Source organism: Aythya ferina (genome assembly GCF_964211825.1).
Source record: "Aythya ferina genome assembly, chromosome: Z".
Taxonomy (NCBI): domain Eukaryota; kingdom Metazoa; phylum Chordata; class Aves; order Anseriformes; family Anatidae; genus Aythya; species Aythya ferina.
Window position 1 is genome coordinate 13,891,985 of NC_140299.1, and position 18,197 is coordinate 13,910,181.

At 38.8% G+C, this 18,197-nt stretch overlaps 1 protein-coding gene across 3 annotated transcripts in view; it reads right to left on the minus strand.

Moving 5' to 3' along the window:
- FYB1 (FYN binding protein 1) overlaps positions 1 to 18,197 on the minus strand; it is a 66,393-nt gene that overhangs the window by 12,100 nt on the left and 36,096 nt on the right. For all 3 annotated transcript variants that reach the window (XM_084504690.1, XM_084504688.1, XM_084504689.1), the window contains exons 3-9: positions 9,929 to 10,109; positions 8,317 to 8,375; positions 7,105 to 7,124; positions 6,293 to 6,339; positions 4,719 to 4,836; positions 2,988 to 3,144; positions 1,616 to 1,748 (exon numbers count right to left, since the gene is read on the minus strand). In XM_084504690.1, the coding sequence (XP_084360816.1) occupies positions 1,616 to 1,748; positions 2,988 to 3,144; positions 4,719 to 4,836; positions 6,293 to 6,339; positions 7,105 to 7,124; positions 8,317 to 8,375; positions 9,929 to 10,109 (715 nt within the window). The remainder of the gene's footprint in view (positions 1 to 1,615; positions 1,749 to 2,987; positions 3,145 to 4,718; positions 4,837 to 6,292; positions 6,340 to 7,104; positions 7,125 to 8,316; positions 8,376 to 9,928; positions 10,110 to 18,197) is intronic.

An 18,197-nucleotide genomic window follows, 5' to 3' on the forward strand; every position in this document is an offset into this window, starting at 1 on the left:
TTAATCTCTGGAGAAGATAAAAATGTCAAAATACAACTTAAAGGATTTAATGAATCTGAGACATTTATTCATCCATCCAAGTTCCTTGACCTGTTGTGTTATAAGAACCAGTGTAAGTATTCTTGTTTGCTTTTGAATTCAAGGGATATTCCTACATTCCTTGCTCTGAGGTTGTTAACTGTAATGCTTGCCATAGTGAAATGGATTGGCCAGAGATATTTCTGCAATGAATGCCTAATGCTTAGATTATCTAAAACCTAGAATAACTGAAGTAATTCTTCTGGCTATCATTACCACAGCTTGAGACCATTGCATGGTGAGGGAAAATGTTAATCAGCAGCCTACAAAAATATCAGATGTATGAACATACTTGTTACCTAAAGAATGTCACCCCAAATGCACATCTTCCTAAGTGCTGTTTCTAGAACTCACAGGGATGTCCTAGCAGCTGAGGATCATCTGCACCCAACAACAAGAAGACAGCTGTGGTCCCTGTGTTCCAGCCATATCTCTGAGCTAAGGTTCTGGGAAGCACTAAAGCCAGGTGTAATGACTGGGAGTTGCAACATAACATTGAAATCCTCTATACCTTTATGCAAATCTCTTATCTGAATACTAGCATATGAGTCTGCACATCAGGACATGTGATGGGGAATGAGTGCTGTTTTTCTGCATCATGTGACAGAGGCAGACTTTTATGTGAGGCCAGGTAACAAAGGCACTACCTTCTTGTTGGGTCATGTGGTAGCCTCAGCTCCTGTCACAAGAGCACACATATATTCCCTTGCCAGTAAATTTGATATCTGCTGCAGATGGCATTTTCCTAGCTGCAGATCCCTTTGACATTAAAAATATGGCACATTGAAGTAGAGAGGCTGCAATGTAGCACTGCATCACAAATGCATGGGAGGGTGCTCTGTAGAGGAACTTGATCTTGTGGAAGATGTCCCTGTCCATGGCAGAGAGGCTGGAACAAGAGATCCTTAAGTGTCCCATCCAACCCAACCCATGCTATGACTCTGATGAAGTCAAAAGTATATCTCATACCCATCTCAGGGGGGTTGATAGTTTTTGTTTGTTTGTTTTTATAGAGAAGACTAACGACATAAGCCACAGTCTCTTCCTAAGCACCATTCCAGTAACTCTTCCGGAAATCCCTTATCTTCAGAGGGACAGAGGTAGTAAGGCTCATAGTTTGAGACCAGTGAGGGTGAGAAAGGGTCTCCCAGCACAATGAGTGCTTCTAGAGTCTTTTATTCTTACACATTATGAAATGCAATATGTGACTTTGAGAGACAAACAAAGGAAAGAGAGGGAGGAGAGAAACTTGTACTTCCTGTAGGTGATTTGTGAGTCCTGCACATTTTGTGTCTTGTTCTCTTTTGGGTTGTGATGCTGTAGTATGGATAGCATGGATTCTTCCTGAGGATGAGTGCTTATAGATGCTAGACTCCAGAATACATTATTAGCTCAGTTACATGTTTCTCATATAAATGACTTTTTTTTTTTTTTTTTTTTTTTTCCACAACAGTCTACTTTGTTGTTGTAAAACTTCTCCTTTCCAGGCTGAATGGGGTGATTCATTGGTTCCCTTTAATGTGTTCCTTTTACATACCTGCTAATACTGTCCTGTTCTCCAACATCATCATATACTTCTTGGTCATTCTCTGGTTGTTTCACAGCAGCTTTTTGCTTTGTTTTTAAAGAATCATAATCAATCTCCACCACGGTTGTTTTAATGTAACCATCTAAATGGAAGAAACCATGTAATTAAGCAAAGAAAGTTTTAAAGCCTGAAATAAAGGAAATAGTTTAACCAAAGGTTCAGAATCAGTGTGATTGAATTGTATTGGACTTTAAAACATTAAAAATTTGAAAACATTAAAAAATGTTCAAATTTGGATTTGAAAACATTAAAAAAAAAAAGTGTCATGCGAAGCAGCCTCAGCTTGAGTCTCTATCTGCCCACATATGTACAAATCTCAGATGTCTCAGATCTCTACCCAAACCCTCTTCAGCTGGTGTCAAGTTAACTTCATCTTTATTTACTTCTCTGCTACAGATGAAGAATTTCCTGTGCAGGCTGCAAGGAGCAGGACAGGACAAAGATTCTCACAGGCCATGAGGAGGGAGAGACCTTTTTTTTTTTTTGCATGGATTGTACTTTGAGTTGGTAGACAAACTGTCCCCTTGTCCCTGGAACTTCACCAAAGAGAACTGGTTATACTCCTGAGTGTACTGGCTCAGGAGGAACTTTTGCAGCAGAGCAGCTAGGCAGTCCCTGCTCTCTCATCCTCTCCCCATATGGAAGATATTTATAGCACTGGATATTAGAAGACATTAAAGAAAGTGCTCAGCTGGTATTGTCCAGTTATGCATGTATGAACTCTTACTGAAGTTGTCCTTTTGTTTTCTTCAAAATTTTAGCTACTGCTTCTAATAACTTTTACTGATTTTAGTGACTTTTGTTGATTTTATGTATCAGTCTTTTAATATCTTTGCTATAAACCAGGAGATAGATCATCAGCATGGATTCACTGCCATAGGGGTCATTTATAAAAGTAGAGAAAGATTTTAGATTTCAGACAAAAAAAGTCTAAAAATCAGTGATAAGCCCCAAAACACTTAAAACAAGACCTTATTTTAGGCACATCCATTTTATTTATAATAAAATGCTATGAAAAAGCCAACTTCATTATATCCACAGGGCCAAATTCCGATGTTAATTTAAAAGATAACATGGAATTACCTCTCATTTTTCTTAACTTATTCAAGTGCCTGTTGATGTTACATAATGTTGTACAATAACTATGAACTGAGCCCTGCATGCCAGCTAAGGACAGCTGGATTAGTTGCGGTAATTATTTGCTTTGGTGGCCAGTGACTAAGTCTTGTTAAGGCTACTCTGCTGTAACACTGCATGCACACACATGTTCACTGTATAATAGTGAAAACATTCAGAAACACAGTGAAGGAGCAGAACTTACAACATCCTTTTATCCTGCCCAGCCACTTTCCTTCTGGGTTGTCTGTGAGGCGAATGATTTCAATCTGATCCCCCTGTTTGACAGTCAGCTCATTCTTCCCTCCCTTGCTGTCAACACGAGCTCGTGCCTGATGAAGGACTTGGATGGGTCCTGTTAACTGCAGAGAAGAAGCAGCAAAAGAAGTCACTGATGTGGAAAAATTGAGTTCTTTCCTAAATGTTCAGGTAAAAAGTAATATAACTACAATGATAGTTGTATAACTTGTTTGATTAACATTTAAATACTCGAGAAAAAGAGACATTACTCCTATTCCCAACTTCCCAACTATTAATTTAAACTGGCTTTGAAAAGAAAAGGTAACAGCATAGCAACAAAGTAGCTGAAGGAGTGACAGAAACACAGAAATATGAAGACTAAAACCAACAGGCTAATTTCTTCACAGATCAGATTTGTGTTTGATTCCAGTGGGCAGCCCCACATAGTTCCAGTAGAACTACTCATATGAATAAGTGTTTATTAAGATAAACAAGTCTTTCACATAATGTTCTGTGCTTACAAGTATGCTCTATAAATGATCCTAAAAGTTCCCCTAAAGAGATGATGGCCCTGTTAGAATTCAGGATTCTGCTTGAGATCTTTAGTACATGTTAAGAAGAAAGTTCTTTGGATTTTAACTTCTGTGGCTTTAATGTATATGCAGTCTTGCAGAGTATCCATCCCTACATAGGTGTCAACTAGAAAGAAAATATGGCTTAAACACATTTGTTTGCATTTAAGAATAACAACACTTTAACATCCACAAGAGAGCAGTCTGCAGTCTAAAAGCTTCCAGTGTGCTAGTGCGTACACTTAGGGGAGTGGCCTGAAAAGTCGACATGGGGACAACCCCCTGACAAGCACCAGCTAAACCACTATTAACTATTAGTATTTTCCTTTAATATTTGCTCTTCATCTCAGCATCCTAAGGCCACGATATGGGAGAATCACAATGGCTTTATTGTGTATGGGGCAAAATAGATGGGCTTAAAAACAGAGCCACCAGCTACATACAATGAAACTGAAAGGAGAACAGCAAGAACATCAAGAACAGGCAGCAGTTAGCAGAAAATGACTGACTAGCAGTTTTGTAAACTGCAGGAGCATGTTGACCACCAGTTACATAAAAATGATATAAAGGAGAAACAACTGGCACATTATTAAGCACCTAGGCTTTTTCAGTGACTATAGCTCCCCTATAAATGTATCCTATTCCATTCCTCCCTATTTAGTCTGGAAGTCCCAGACTAAAGGAAGGCAAGGGCAATGAGTTGCAATTTAATGTTGAAATCTCTTAAGGGCTAGATATGGTTGTATATAACATGAAGTATATTTGTCCCAGTTCACAGTTTTATAAAGGGCTTTTAAGAGTATTCTAGTGAAAGAAATGTGTTTTAAACAGTAAAATGTTTTATTTTATTTTATTTTATTTTTAATCAAAAGAAAATGGGAAGGCATTTTAGCAAAAATTATATAAGCATTGAAAAAATTTCCTTATTCCCAGTACTAACTTCAGTCTTTGTACTGCCAAACATAACAGGGTAGATTTATGTTTCCTCAGGATTTATCCAGGTGCTTGACCTACCAAGCATAATAAATAGTTCTGCAGACAGCTGAAAAGTGTATTTTGAGCTAAACAATGCTAAATAATACTTCTTACACATCTTTGCCCAGATTACAAAACAAAAATCTTACTTTGAACTTCTTCCTTATTTCCTGCTCTTTCTTTTCTTTTTCCTTTTGTTCTTTCTTCTCTTGGTCCATTCTCTTCTTTTCTTCCTTGTCCCATTTCTTTTCTTTTTCTCTTGATGGTCTAGAAGAGCATTGCCAAGACTCATTATAGCAGTGAAGCAAATCTCACTAGATCTTTCTTATTGAAGGTTAATAAAAAACTACACGTGATAGAAAATGGCTTCTCCCAGTGAAACCTAAGATACATGTTTAAACCCAAATGTGGCTACAACAGACAGAGGAAGCAGCCCTTTCTCTAATATTACATACATAATTTAAAGCAACTGTTTTCAAGAGGACAGTATGCCAGAAACGGAGACTGGCTCTGCATGTGCATGTCCAAACACATCTGAGCTAATTTTGGTAAGCAAGCTGGCAAACTGGTAGCAATCTAGGTGTTGTGGCACTATCTGCAGCTGCTAAATACTTAACCAGACTATCAGTGGTTGATGAAGCCTGACCCAAAACCTGAGTTATCACTGGACTGCTTTTTTAAACCTAACTGAAAGACTTTCCAGTGGTCTACACAAAATGGTGATCAGTCTTCCGCACTGCTCTGTAAGTCTGCCCAACACCAGGGTACATCACCTGTCATGACTTGCATCGTGGATGGTACTGAGATGTGGGCCATGGGAAGTAATTAGGACTATAGCTACAGCTTTGTAAGTTGCTGCCAGCAGTTTTACTGGGAGAGCTATTCTTTACAGACCCTATGGAACTGACTGAGTGAGGCTCTCTTTTCCTTTTTTGGTATTTTTGCTAAACAGATATGCTCAAATTAAAAAAAAGAAAAAAATCTATAAATAAAAATACAGACTGAATGAGGAACACTTGTTTTAATTATATAGTTTTAAAATTATCTATGACAGGGAATTCCAAATTAAATTACTGCTAAAAGTCATTCTACTTGTGAAACAAGGTATTCTGGTGTAGGAACTTTAGACTATTTATTCCAATGTAGAGGATTTATTTGGATCATGTCACACAATGAATCCCATAACTCCAGACATTAGTGGGGAGAGTGACTCCATTAAGTGAGGGGCTAACGTTAAGTTAGAGACAGCAGAACTCTTACTTTGGCTCTGCAGATATGCCAGGGGACGTAAGCCATGAGACCTGTACATCTGGTCACTTATAGGAGTTGTAGGTATATTTATGTAGAAAGCAAGAAAAGCAACCACAACAAAAGAATCTGTCTGTGACCGTGGTATCTAGGGGCCAAACTTACTTTTGCTCCTAGGCTGTAATTCCAAACAGTGATTCACACATGTACCTTAGATCAGAAATCAGACTCATCTGTTAACTAGATCACACTAATCACATGATTTTATTACAGGAGTTTTTCCACCCCAGGGCACATCAGATCTAAGTGGGAAATAACTGGTGAACAACCTGATTTTCTTTAGGTGAAATGAATGAACACAATAATGCTTGGCAGGGGCTGTAGTGGAATCACACTTTTGTGCCAGGTGAGGTACTTTTGCTAGCAGTCTTTTGGTAATAAAGATACAATAGGCTACAGGATTTAAAATTTCTACCTGATTTCATTTATGTCTTCATACGTCTCTCCATCACTTCCTTGGCCCTGCAAGAAAATTTCAGTTTTCAATGGCCTATATACATTTGGAAAGGCATGAAGAAAATGGACTATGCACATTTCATACAAATTATATAAAAACATTTACAGCAAGATGTAAATACAAATTCATTTAATCTTCCAAAATCAAATTACTACATTATTCAAACCCATTATTTTTCTCCTTTCCTGCCCCATCCTTGCTTTTATAATACCACTGCTTTAAAGTCCCGTCACACTAACGTGTTGCTTAATCCATAAGGGGGATGTTTTAATTGCAGTGTTAGTCCTGGAAAGTCTTTATCTGCACTGATGATTGTACTGCCATGATGAAGGCGCCAGGGTTAGCAGTAGTTAAACTGGAATGCTAGAGATCTAAATGAGATTCAGATTAAGGTCTCAGAGACTGTTTTAGTCCTAGTACAGCCAGGTGCTTACAGACACCAACACAAATGTGTGCTTAATTGAAACAAGTGTTTTATTGCTAGAATAGAACAGAGCCCTTGTTTCTGGAAAATCTCAGTGAAATGAAATGAAATGTCAGAAGAAATAGTTTTGTTTTGTGTTTGAAACCCAGTTTTGGTGCTTAGCCAGCTTTCATAATTAGTTCCAGTTTGCTCAGCTTACCCGGTTTTATTTCTGTCCTTCACAATAAGTGTTTCTACAATTTATTGCTAACATGCTGGATTCATTCTGCAATTAATTTTCTAACGCATTAAAGTGATTTTACTAAATTTGTCAGTTTGTACTGGAAAGGATAAGTTTATCACTTACTGCCTCTGTATTTCCAGGACCTATATGAAAAAAAAAAAAAAAAAGGATATTAAATTTTTATTGTACAAAACCTGGTTCATTATAGCATTAACTATTTACAAACTGCTAACAACACTATTAGTGTTAACAAGAAATACATGTAGGCTCTAGCATTCAATGAGGATATGAAAGAGAAAAATCAGAGCTTTTCCAGGTTGCTTTTACAATATTCTGTAAACTAGAAATACCTGGTACAAACACTTCACTTCACATGCTTCTTATAACATAGCACATTTCACCATGTATGTTTGAAAGGGAAAAATTGTTTTAATGATTCATTGATAAACCCACCTATGCTATTTGTTAAAAACAAAAACAAAACCAAAAAACTACTTATTCAAGAAAATCATTGTTAAAAACAAACAAACAAACAAAAGAAACAAAACAAATCAGTCTGGGCAGACCACAAAGAACTTGCTTGCACCAGCTCCACAGCTGAATAAGGTGGCCAAAGGCTTTTCTTTAAGGGAGCCTCTGCCCCGGTTTGCAGGAAAAAAAAAAAAAAAAAAAAAAAAAAAAAACACCTCTAAATCTGCTACTTCCTCTGCTGGTAAATTAGGTAAGCAAGAGCTCAGGAACAGTTTCAGCTCCATGGCCCACATTGTTGTACAACAGGATGGTCAGCACGCTAAGCGATGCATACTGTGCCTGGCACAGACCAGTGCCTCCCAAGGAGAGATCAGAAGGCAGACTGAAATCCTTTGTGTCACAATCTGCTTCTCTGGCAGCTCCTGGTACAACATAGCAACTCTCTGACTCCTATTGAAGGCAGATCACAAAGCCAACTAAAAGCACAATCAGGAAATTATTATTAGTTTTTTAATCACGTATAAAACAGTGCCTGTTTTGCCAGAGCACACAACTTCAGCTCCGAAAGAACAGCATTCATTTGGTTCAGAATCTTAAATCTGTTAATTTACAATCCCAGTATATTTACAACAAGAAAAAGAAAGGGGGGGGGGGGGGGGGGGGGTGCAGGAGAAGGGAAGGGAGATATTTAAAGCAGTTCCTGAGAGTCTGTCATATTAATTATAAAGCAATTAGTGTTATGAGACAACCTTCTTAACCCATAAAACTGCAGTACCAGCATAATTAGTTGCACAACACACTCACGAACACAATATGCTTTTGCTTATCTTATAAATACAATATGCTTACAGCTTCAGAACGTACCCATCTTACTCTGTGAAACAAATTCCACATCATCATAATTTTCTTCGTTGTCTGGACTTCTGCAAGTATGAAAAAGGGAACATGTGAAACCTCTAGACGGTTTTATGACTACATTTTCATTTACCATTTTTCTGGTGCTTTTTTGCCTTTTTTTTTTTTTTTTTTTTTTTCTTTTTTCTTTTTTCTTTCAGTTATTTCATAGAATGGTTGGGTGCTCTGTCGAGCCCTATATGCTCCTTAAGTACCCGTGAATATCTCTTCCTGACTGTGAGTAGGTTTTTCACATGGAGGCACCTTGATCATGAGTGTAAAGGGAGAAATGGAGCCAAAGGCACTCAGACACCATGGTGATGTGTGGAGTATGAAATATATATTGGCCAGGTGGGCCTACCGACTGGCAAGAGTTGGGTTTTATAACCATCTTTGCAGGTGCAGGCAGGCTCCTCACACAGTGCACGAGAGGAAAGTCAGGCTTTTGTACAATGCTAAATGTAGCTCTAAGATGTGCTCCTTGACTTGTACAGCTTGAAGTCTATACAAGGGGCAAGAGAAATGTCAGCATAAGGTTAGGCCAGGTGAAATGGCTCTGGTGCTGGATGGAAAAAACCCAGAGAAGGAAGAAGTCGAAGAAAGGGATGGCAGTTTAGGGACCTGTGACTGCACACGGCAATTTCCAGCGACCTCTCACTTCCAAAGCCTTTGTAGCGGTTAAAAGAACCCCCAGGCCGCCTGCCCTCGCCGGAGGGGTGCTGTGAGGTGGGATGGGGGCACGGACCGCACAGGGCGACCATCGGGCCGGGGGCTGCCGCCGGGGAGCCGCGGCCGCTAGAGGGGGCGGCGAGCGCGGCTGGGACGAGCGGGTGTCGCCTGTCGCATGTTGGCTGTCGGGCTGCACCTCGCCCCTGCCCGCTGTGGTATATTCTCCTTGTCCTTCTGTTGCTGGCTGGAGGGAGGCTCGGTGTTTATCTTTTTATTTATGTAGCTTGTTTCCGGCCAGCTTTCACACTAGACCGAAGCGCTTGCAGCCCTCCGCCGCTGGAGGGTTCCCGATGTGCACGAGGTTTTTCGGAGAAGGGCAGAGAAAGGAGCCCGGTGTGTGACAGCGGCTTCTAATATTGTCACAGCAGGCCACGCCGCATCCCGTGGTGCGGTTTCGCAACCAGCGCTGAGCTCAGTTCCTCAGGCTTGCAAGGCTGCAAAGCGGGGTATCAGCTGGAAGGCCTGACCCTCCTGACCCCTTCTCAGCAAGAAAAATGCAGGGAAAAGGTTCAGCTACTGATACAAATGGGTTTCTGCAAAAGTAAGAAATCTTTGTACTCCTTTGGAGTATAAAACCCAAATGGGTATCTGTCTACTCCATCCTTTATCCCCTCACCAACAAGGCAGAAAAAGTGTACCTACAGATAAGACTATTTAGAGAAATGACTGAGTAATCTAGGCTAATAAAAAACATATCCAAACAGGCCAGGGAAAGAGCAGGACAAGCACAGCAGCATGGGAGCTCACTGCGCCCAGAAATCTGCTGGATGGTCTTCACAGGTTACAGCATGAGCACAGTAACAGGTGGAAAAATGAGAGAAAATGAAAGATCTCATGTTTTATGCTCACTTACATCATTTCAGAGCTGGGCTTGATGTTCCTGGGAGGCAGGCTGGGAGCTGCTGGGGCCTGCAAGGAAGGGTGAAGGGCTGGTGGAGGAGGTGGCAACTGCATAGCAGAGTATGGTGGAGGTGCAGGTGGTGAGACGGCTGCTGAGGAGAGTGCTGGCTGCTTAAAACCTTCATTTTTAGAGCCTGAAAAAATAACAACAAAAGCAGGACAGAATAATTAATCAAGCAAATAGCTCAAGACAGATAGAAAATAAAAACCTCACTGATTACATGAAGTATTAGGATAAAATATCACTATTGCACACTGTCTAAAGCAAATATATTTTGTGAATCTGTTTCTTAGGTATACTTGGTGCTTTATTGTACTATAGGAGTGAGGATCTGCCTAAAAGAATTTACTGCCTATAGCAGGCCTTGAGAGGAGAGGAGAGGAAAGGAGAGGAGAGGAGAGGAGAGGAGAGGAGAGGAGAGGAGAGGAGAGGAGAGGAGAGGAGAGGAGAGGAGAGGAGAGGAGAGGAGAGGAGAGGAGAGGAGAGGAGAGGAGAGGAGAGGAGAGGAGAGGAGAGGAGAGGAGAGGAGAGGAGAGGAGAGGAGAGGAGAGGAGAGGAGAGGAGAGGAGAGGAGAGGAGAGGAGAGAAAATGGGCAAAAAAAAACCAAAAACAAACAAGAAAAAAAAACAACCACAATTCATCCAGTGTATAAGTTCTTGTGCTTTCACATTATCATTCAGTTCTACAGTTTTCTTGCAGAGATCAGCTGCAAAGTGTCACATGAGCAGTGCAGTCTTGCTGGAGTTCTCCTTGCACAGATACAAAGTTTAAAGGGAGGAGATGAGAAAGCAACAGGCATTTTGGCATTTATTAAAAGCTGTAAAGCTATCACTACAACTTCAAATAGATTTGTAATGTAAGTTGTAAAAGGCTGGACTTAATATTCTACACTAGCAAGCCCATACTAGAAAAGTGGCAATTTGAGAAGCTACACCCTCAACAAACAGGTGCAGTCTTAAAAACAAGATGATGCACTGCACCAGAAACATAAAAGTCATAATTACTTGAGTAGGCTGGCGTGCATTTGTGCTGCACTGAATTCATGCCCCATGTAGAAGCCACAACCAAAACCATGTTAACTATTGCTTTGAAAGTTCACATTCAGAAAAGTTATTCACACACAGTCAAATGAAATCACTGTCTGGATGCCATGTTGTCAAGCCCACAATTGTATTTAAATTATTGTTAAGCTACCCAGAAGGGATCATCCCCATTTGTATGCAGCAAAGTACAATAAAGTCTAAGGAAGAGGAGAGCACAAGAAAAAAGCAAATTCACAGTTCAGTTAAACCAATAAGAATCAAAAAGAACCCCATTGTCTTCTGGAGCTTTTTTCAAGTTCACACCTGTGTACTGAAGATCAAAATCTTGTCAAGAAAAAAATCTTCAAAGCATTGGAAAAAAAAGTGTCTCAAACACTGAACTAAAAATATTTAGTAATGCTTAATACCCAGCCTGAAAGTTAGTAAGACTATTAAAGATCTTTCTTTAGCTGATTGGTTGTCTGATTTTCAATGCTACGACATCTTGTGCAGATTCTCCTTTCATAACCTTTATAAACAGAATCTTTAATTTATTCATGATGTAAGCAAGTGCAAAAAATAAAATGAAATAATAAGAATCCCATTACCTGCCCCTTTCAGGATGGTGTCGTTGTTGCTATTTTAACAATATAATGAGACACAACGAGGAGCATGAAGCCTATTCTGCTAAACAATAAAACACAGGACAAATAAATAGTTTGTGCCCCATTTCTCCACTTCAGATCACTGTTTGAGGCAGAATACAGGAACAGGAGTTATTCTTATGTCCTTAAATTACTTAGGAGACGTGAATGTGGTAGGGAAGTTGCTATGCTAGGTTGGTTTTCTTTGTTTTTAAGCACAGAATACCAGAACAAACTGAACTGGTCTTGTACCCTGTTTCCAATGGCAGCAGACATTGCTGCTTGGAGCTGGGAAAGCCTTTATGAATAGTACTTCCTGATAACCTCCCAGACTCTAGCTACTCTGATTTTAGAAGCCTCCTAATATGAATGTGGTTTCCTTATGTTAAAAAATTTCAAATAATTTATATTCTATTGATTTCTCCTCTCCTTGTCCCCATGTAACTACACTGTAGTCAGAATACACTGGCAAAAATCACAGAATCCTTGAACAACCTAGGCAGGGAGGGACCATTAGAGGCCACTTAGCCTAAATTCATGTTCTAAGCAGGGTCACTAGCTTAAGGATCTCAAAGCCTTGGCCACCTGACTTTTCTGTTTCCAAGGCTGGAGATACCATAGCAACCAGCTATGGGCAACTAGCTCCAGACTACTAGTTCTCCCTACTCCAGGAAGGTACTTGGTCAACATGTCAGCCCTGCAAGACCTAAGAAAGCAGGTATCCTCCAGTTATTGAAAGTTCCTGACATTTAACTTTATGTGCTTGCTGTGCTCCTTAGGCCAGTATCCAGCCTGCATAAAAGAGAGAAAGAAAGCAGTCTGAACCCTGTGGATAAATATAAGGAAGATAGATAAATGTAACATGCACTGAGTGGGTCAACCTGGATATGAAGAAACTAAAGAAGGGATCCTTGGGGTCCAGAGAAGAAGAGGAATCAATAGCTTAGAATATCTTCTTGCACGTCACATTTTTCTACTAACTAACAAGGAATGCAAAAGTTCATGGATAAATGGGCTTCATGGCTTCCTGGAGCAACTCATCAATGTACAGGCCAATGACAGTAATTTTAGTAATTTTGAAATGAGTTAAGTTCCACCATTATTTAAACAGCAACATACTAAAAGTCCCAATACTGCTGATTACACAAGTGAATCCTTTGGTATTTTTAAAAAATGTTTGTAGCCCAGAATCAGTCCATTAATATTTAAGAGATGATGAGATTAAATATGTGAGATCATAAAACTTTAATGACAAAAGTATAATTTTATTAAAAAAGCTAGCCCCAAAATAATGTGAAATAATCCTTTCACTGAGGAGGCTTATAGCAGCGATAATGTGTGCTAGCTGGAGAGAACCCAAAGAACAGAAAGAATGGTTAGAGGTACAGAGAACAGTTAGAGGTTCAGAAAACACAAATTACAGGAGACATTGAACAAATTGAGGTTGTTTTGTCAAAGATAAGACTGAGGGAAATCAAAACAACAATAGCAAGAAAACCTGAGTCTTAGGCAAAGATGAGAGGTTTTTTTTTTTTTCTTTTTTTTTTTTTTTTCCCTCTCCCCATTATTTCCATGGTGCAGAAGGCAAGAAGAAATGTGCTTAAAAGCTGGTAACTTTAAGGAAGCACTTTCTAGTGTTCCTGTTTTGGAAGTGCAAACAGATGAATATCAAACTAAGGACCATTAGCAAAAACTATATAACTGTATGAAGGCTTCTTAAAGGTGAAATTCCAAAAAATTAGGGTTACAGTCTCAAAATCATTGTGCATTAGATCTTTCTGCCACAACATTTTCCTTACTTAACTGTAAAGATGTTTATCCTCTCTGGTGTTTTTATTTTATTTTATTTTATTTTCCAAGGCATTACATTACCACATTTTGCAGGTATGATTTCCATTTCTTTTACTACATGAATATTTGCATTTGCATAAAGTCAAACACTGTTTAATTGTTTAATTGGGCCAAGATTACAAATGATCATGTCCTCCTTGTATCTGATCTCTGAGGAGTGCATGTTCTTATTTAACTCTTCAGAGTCTTTATTCATCCAGACTTTATCAGCTATAATCTCTTAATGCTTCAAACTCCCTGATAAAGATGAATAGCACTGACAATCTAAGCATTTGTTTGCAGCAGAATTATTTCAAGCAGATTCTAACCAAGGAATGAAGGCAGAAATAAAAGGCTATTATGTTTTCATAAAAGCCATGTTAACTGGTATTAATTTTACTCTCAAATTTTTGTGTTTTAGTAGTGAATCCCAAATCAGCTTATCCATGGATATATTTGTGGTGCCATAATACAGTGTTGCACATGTGCACAAAAATCGCATGCATGATAGCATGCATGCATTATATCATCATACAGTATTATTGATTGTGATTATGTAATAGGACTAAACCAAAAATTCTGCCCAAGTCCCTGTGCATAATACTTCTCTCATCTATTGTCTCTTAAAAGCCAAATCCAAATGATAGGAAACAGAGCCAGGAAAGAACAACAGATGCATTTTAGATTAAGTCCTTATTTTTAAGTATAAAGGCTGAACAACCTGTCCCTTTCTATCTATGTACATTGCTGGAATCTAGCAATAACTGAATGATCATCATGATAATGGAAACATTTTTTTCTGTCCTTTTTTCCTTTTTTTTTTTTTCTCTCTCTCTCTCTGTTTTTTTTTTTTTTTTTTTTTTTTTTTTTTTTTTTTTTTTTTTTTTCCCCAACTATAGAACTGATTCTTGCCTGCCTTTAGAGGTGTAATTACCTTCACTTACACTAACTGAGACTTCTGTGGGTGTAAAATGTTTTAATTCTCATACTGAAAATAATGGGCTGAGTTAGATAGGAAGGCAACATTCAGTATGGAAAGGCTGTTATAATCAGGCTCACAGAGACACAGCTATCATGATGTTTCAGTAGTGTTTTGTTTCTTGTTTTAACTGAGCATTTCATTTTGATCCCAGTTCCTGCTTCTTGTGTCTTGTAGGCTTGCTGCTCTGAGTGCCTGGGAACGCTGGTAGTGGAACTGAAGTCAGCTCTGGACACTCAGAATGAGAAAATAAATCGAAACTACATTTTGGCTTCACATGTAACCAAAGGACTCTCACCACCAGAAACAGTGTGACAGACCGTCACTGCAAGGTAGCTTTCGCCACTACCGGTTCAGTTTCCAAATAGCCTCTTCTCTTTTCTTGGGTCTCATTTTTTTTTTTTTTAACATGCTGTTTGGCACTGAAGAAACAGGTGGAGAAACTGAACTTTTTAACAAAGAACTGAAAGAATTGGTGAAAAGAAAGGAGTTCCTCAAAACCTGTGCAGCTGTAAAGTAGCTAAGAGAAACCTGCCATACAAACTGTTCATAGAGTAACAGATATTTCTGCTAATTGTGATACTAACTTTCTTTAATCATCCTTAGAGCTTTAGCACTCACACCAGAACTGTGCACAAAACATTGTAAGCAGTTCTCCTGTGTGCCTGAGGAGCCTTCACAAACAACTTCTATACATGTAGTCCCCAGACTACCAGACCCAGACCTGCGTTCCTGCGGAGTGTTTGTTCATTGGGAAGTTCAGGACACTGAATTTGTTTTGATGTAAAATTTGCAACTTTGACTCTTGCTATTGCCGGCTTGTGAGAAATACTGATACACTTTCAGTAGCTAACACCACATCTAGAGAAAGAACCCACAGTCACTTCATGTCCAGATAATCTATATTCAAGAAACTCAGAAAAAAGCAACCCGAATATAACGGTTCTCAGTAACTTCCACACTTTTCCTGTGTTAACTCAAAGAGAAACTAGGCAAACAGGAAAACAGGGCAAACAAAGAAACAAACAAACCCAGCCACTTGGAACAGATAAACTCTATGTAGACATATAGAAGTTTCAAGGCAGAATTAAAAACAAACAAAACACATCCATTCTCACCTTGTTAAAAATATTCTGTGACTGTTCTGAAATACTGCCTTACTCAGTTTTGAGGTACCAATACCAGAAATGAGTAGCAGACCCTGGAGGGAAATTCTAGCAGTGCCTAGAGTCCCTACCATGCATGCAACATGCAGCACAGAGGTGGGACAGAAATCTAATGGGAATCTGTATTTCAGCAAGGACCAGTTTTTCCCAGTCCTTTTCAGATTCATAAGATAAATGGTACTCATGTACAATGATGATATAGGCTCCAGTGCTGACAAAGCTGAACTGACATGTCTTTATTTATTGTCTCCCTATATACCAGGATGTCTCATTTCCTGGATGAGAGATTGGCACACAGATGAAGAACAGTATCTAATTATCAAACTGACCAGAACAGAAGCAGTCAAACAACAACAAAACACATGTTTAATCACTCACATCTGCAGTTCAACACCTATTGGTTGAAGGCATAAATTGCTGATAAAGTCTGTATTACAATAGTATGTGATTCTTTGGCACTAAGTTATTAATTGGCAACAATGAGAAATAATAGTTCTGATCATCACCCATGCAGTAGGAAGTTATCCCAGTTTGGCAAGTGATGACCTGGCTTCAGCTGTTCATATTTTTTTCACACCTTGGCTAGAGTGTAACAGTAATGCATACCTGTTCCCAAAGTCATTAATGCTTAAGAAATTCCACTTAGCTGAGAACAGTTAGCTGAAGTATTTCCTCAGCAATGCAATCTCTTTCAAATGCATTAGCCCGGCCTCCATTTTCTTCACAGAATCACAGACTGGCTGAGGTTGGAAGGGACTCAGCAGGGAAACCTAAGGCAGGTTGCCCAGAATAATGTCCAGGTAGCTTTTGTAACCTTAACTACAAGGACTTAACTCTGAATTATACTGAAGGAATCAGGCTGTAGTATCGAGCCCATTTATTGCCTCAATCCAGAGATTTCTAGTTGAAACAAAACTGAAACTACATGTACACTACAATAACTTCAATTTCAAGTTCACTCTCATTGCACCTACTTCACCATAAACATAGTCATATATATACTAAAGAAAATGCCTTTCCTAGCAAGGCAAAATTCTCTTTTTCCTCAACAGGGGAAAAAAATGAGTATTTTTTTTTCCACTTCATATCCTAACAAACAGATCATCTTTCTCTTTCTCTAGTCTAGAATACATCCTTTGTAAAGACTTTGTTCCCCTTGACGCCTGATGTAGTGAGCTGCTGACGAGGTGTCACCCTCCTCTGGCTTTATTAATTTAAAGAAAACATGACAATATCAGCTACTGCAAGGAGACTCCACGCATTCTGCAAGAAAAATGCGTGGAATTTTACACCACTCAAATTAATGATTTTTTTTTTTTTTCTTAAATGAAAAAGGACTTTGGGATTTTTCAAGCAGTTATACTGCTGGTCAAAAGTTTTGCATTTTGAATGAAACATTTATTTTATAAAACAAAATACTTTTAATCTATTTTTCAAGTGCAATATTGTTTTTCAATTTTACTGCAAAACACGTCACCATTTCTACATGCAAGATCTGGGAAGCTTTCTGGGTCTTACGGAGAATTTACTAAGAACCTGCAACAACATTTGCAGCAGCTGATCACCCACTTCCTACTTTATTCATAATCTGCAGAGAGCTGTTCTTTGCTCTGCTTCCCTAACTTGCATATTCATTTAGATACAAGCCATTGTTTCAGGTTTCAAAATTATGCTGCTTTGGAGGTGCTCAGAGTAAACAGGTACACTTGCAACATTACTGAACTCAGTGTTTTTGATGTGCTGTTGTCAGTGTCAGATATGATCTAACAGTGGAGACACCAAGATTACTGGAGACACTGCTCACGCCCTGAAAATGAGGACCACAGAACAGTTTTGGTTATTGTCCTCCCTGAGTCCAGGTCCATCTTAAATGAATGCCTGGGTACAATTGTTTCTTCCTTTTTTTTTTTTTTTTTTTTTTTTTGTTCTCCTCAGCTCCCCTGACTTTCTTCCCACCAGATGGTGAGGGTGCTTTTTCAGCTTTATACAATGGAAATCACCTCCACAAAAGGGGAATTCTGGAGGAAGGGAAAAGGGAAAAATGGATACCTAGCACTGATCTCCATCTATTTTAAGATAACTTTGCTGATACTTGCTCATACATCACGAACAACATGATCAGAACAGAATTTGTCCATTTTTTTCAAGGAGAACATCTCATTGATCTCAATTGGTAAATTGTGTTTCCAGAGCAGATGCACAGACTACTTCAAGTTTTCAAGTTTTATTTATTTATTTATTTATTTATTTATTTTTATTTTTTTCAGATAATACGATACCTATTCTAATATTCTCAAAATGACAGAGACTTACTAAATCTCAGACCACATACCTGGTAGATGATATATCCCATTCTATATGAGCATGTAGAGACAAACAGGTGAAATATAAACAACACCAGAAAAATCTACATTTAAAGTTGATATTTGAACAGGTGTTAAACATTAATGCTGTCTTACAAAAGAAAACCTTCAGGCTTCACTTGAAGCACTATGCTACATAAAAGCTTGGAGGACTGAGCCTTCTGGAGACTAAATATGAGGTTAGATATTCAGAATGCTTTTTCTGGGCAGAGCTGA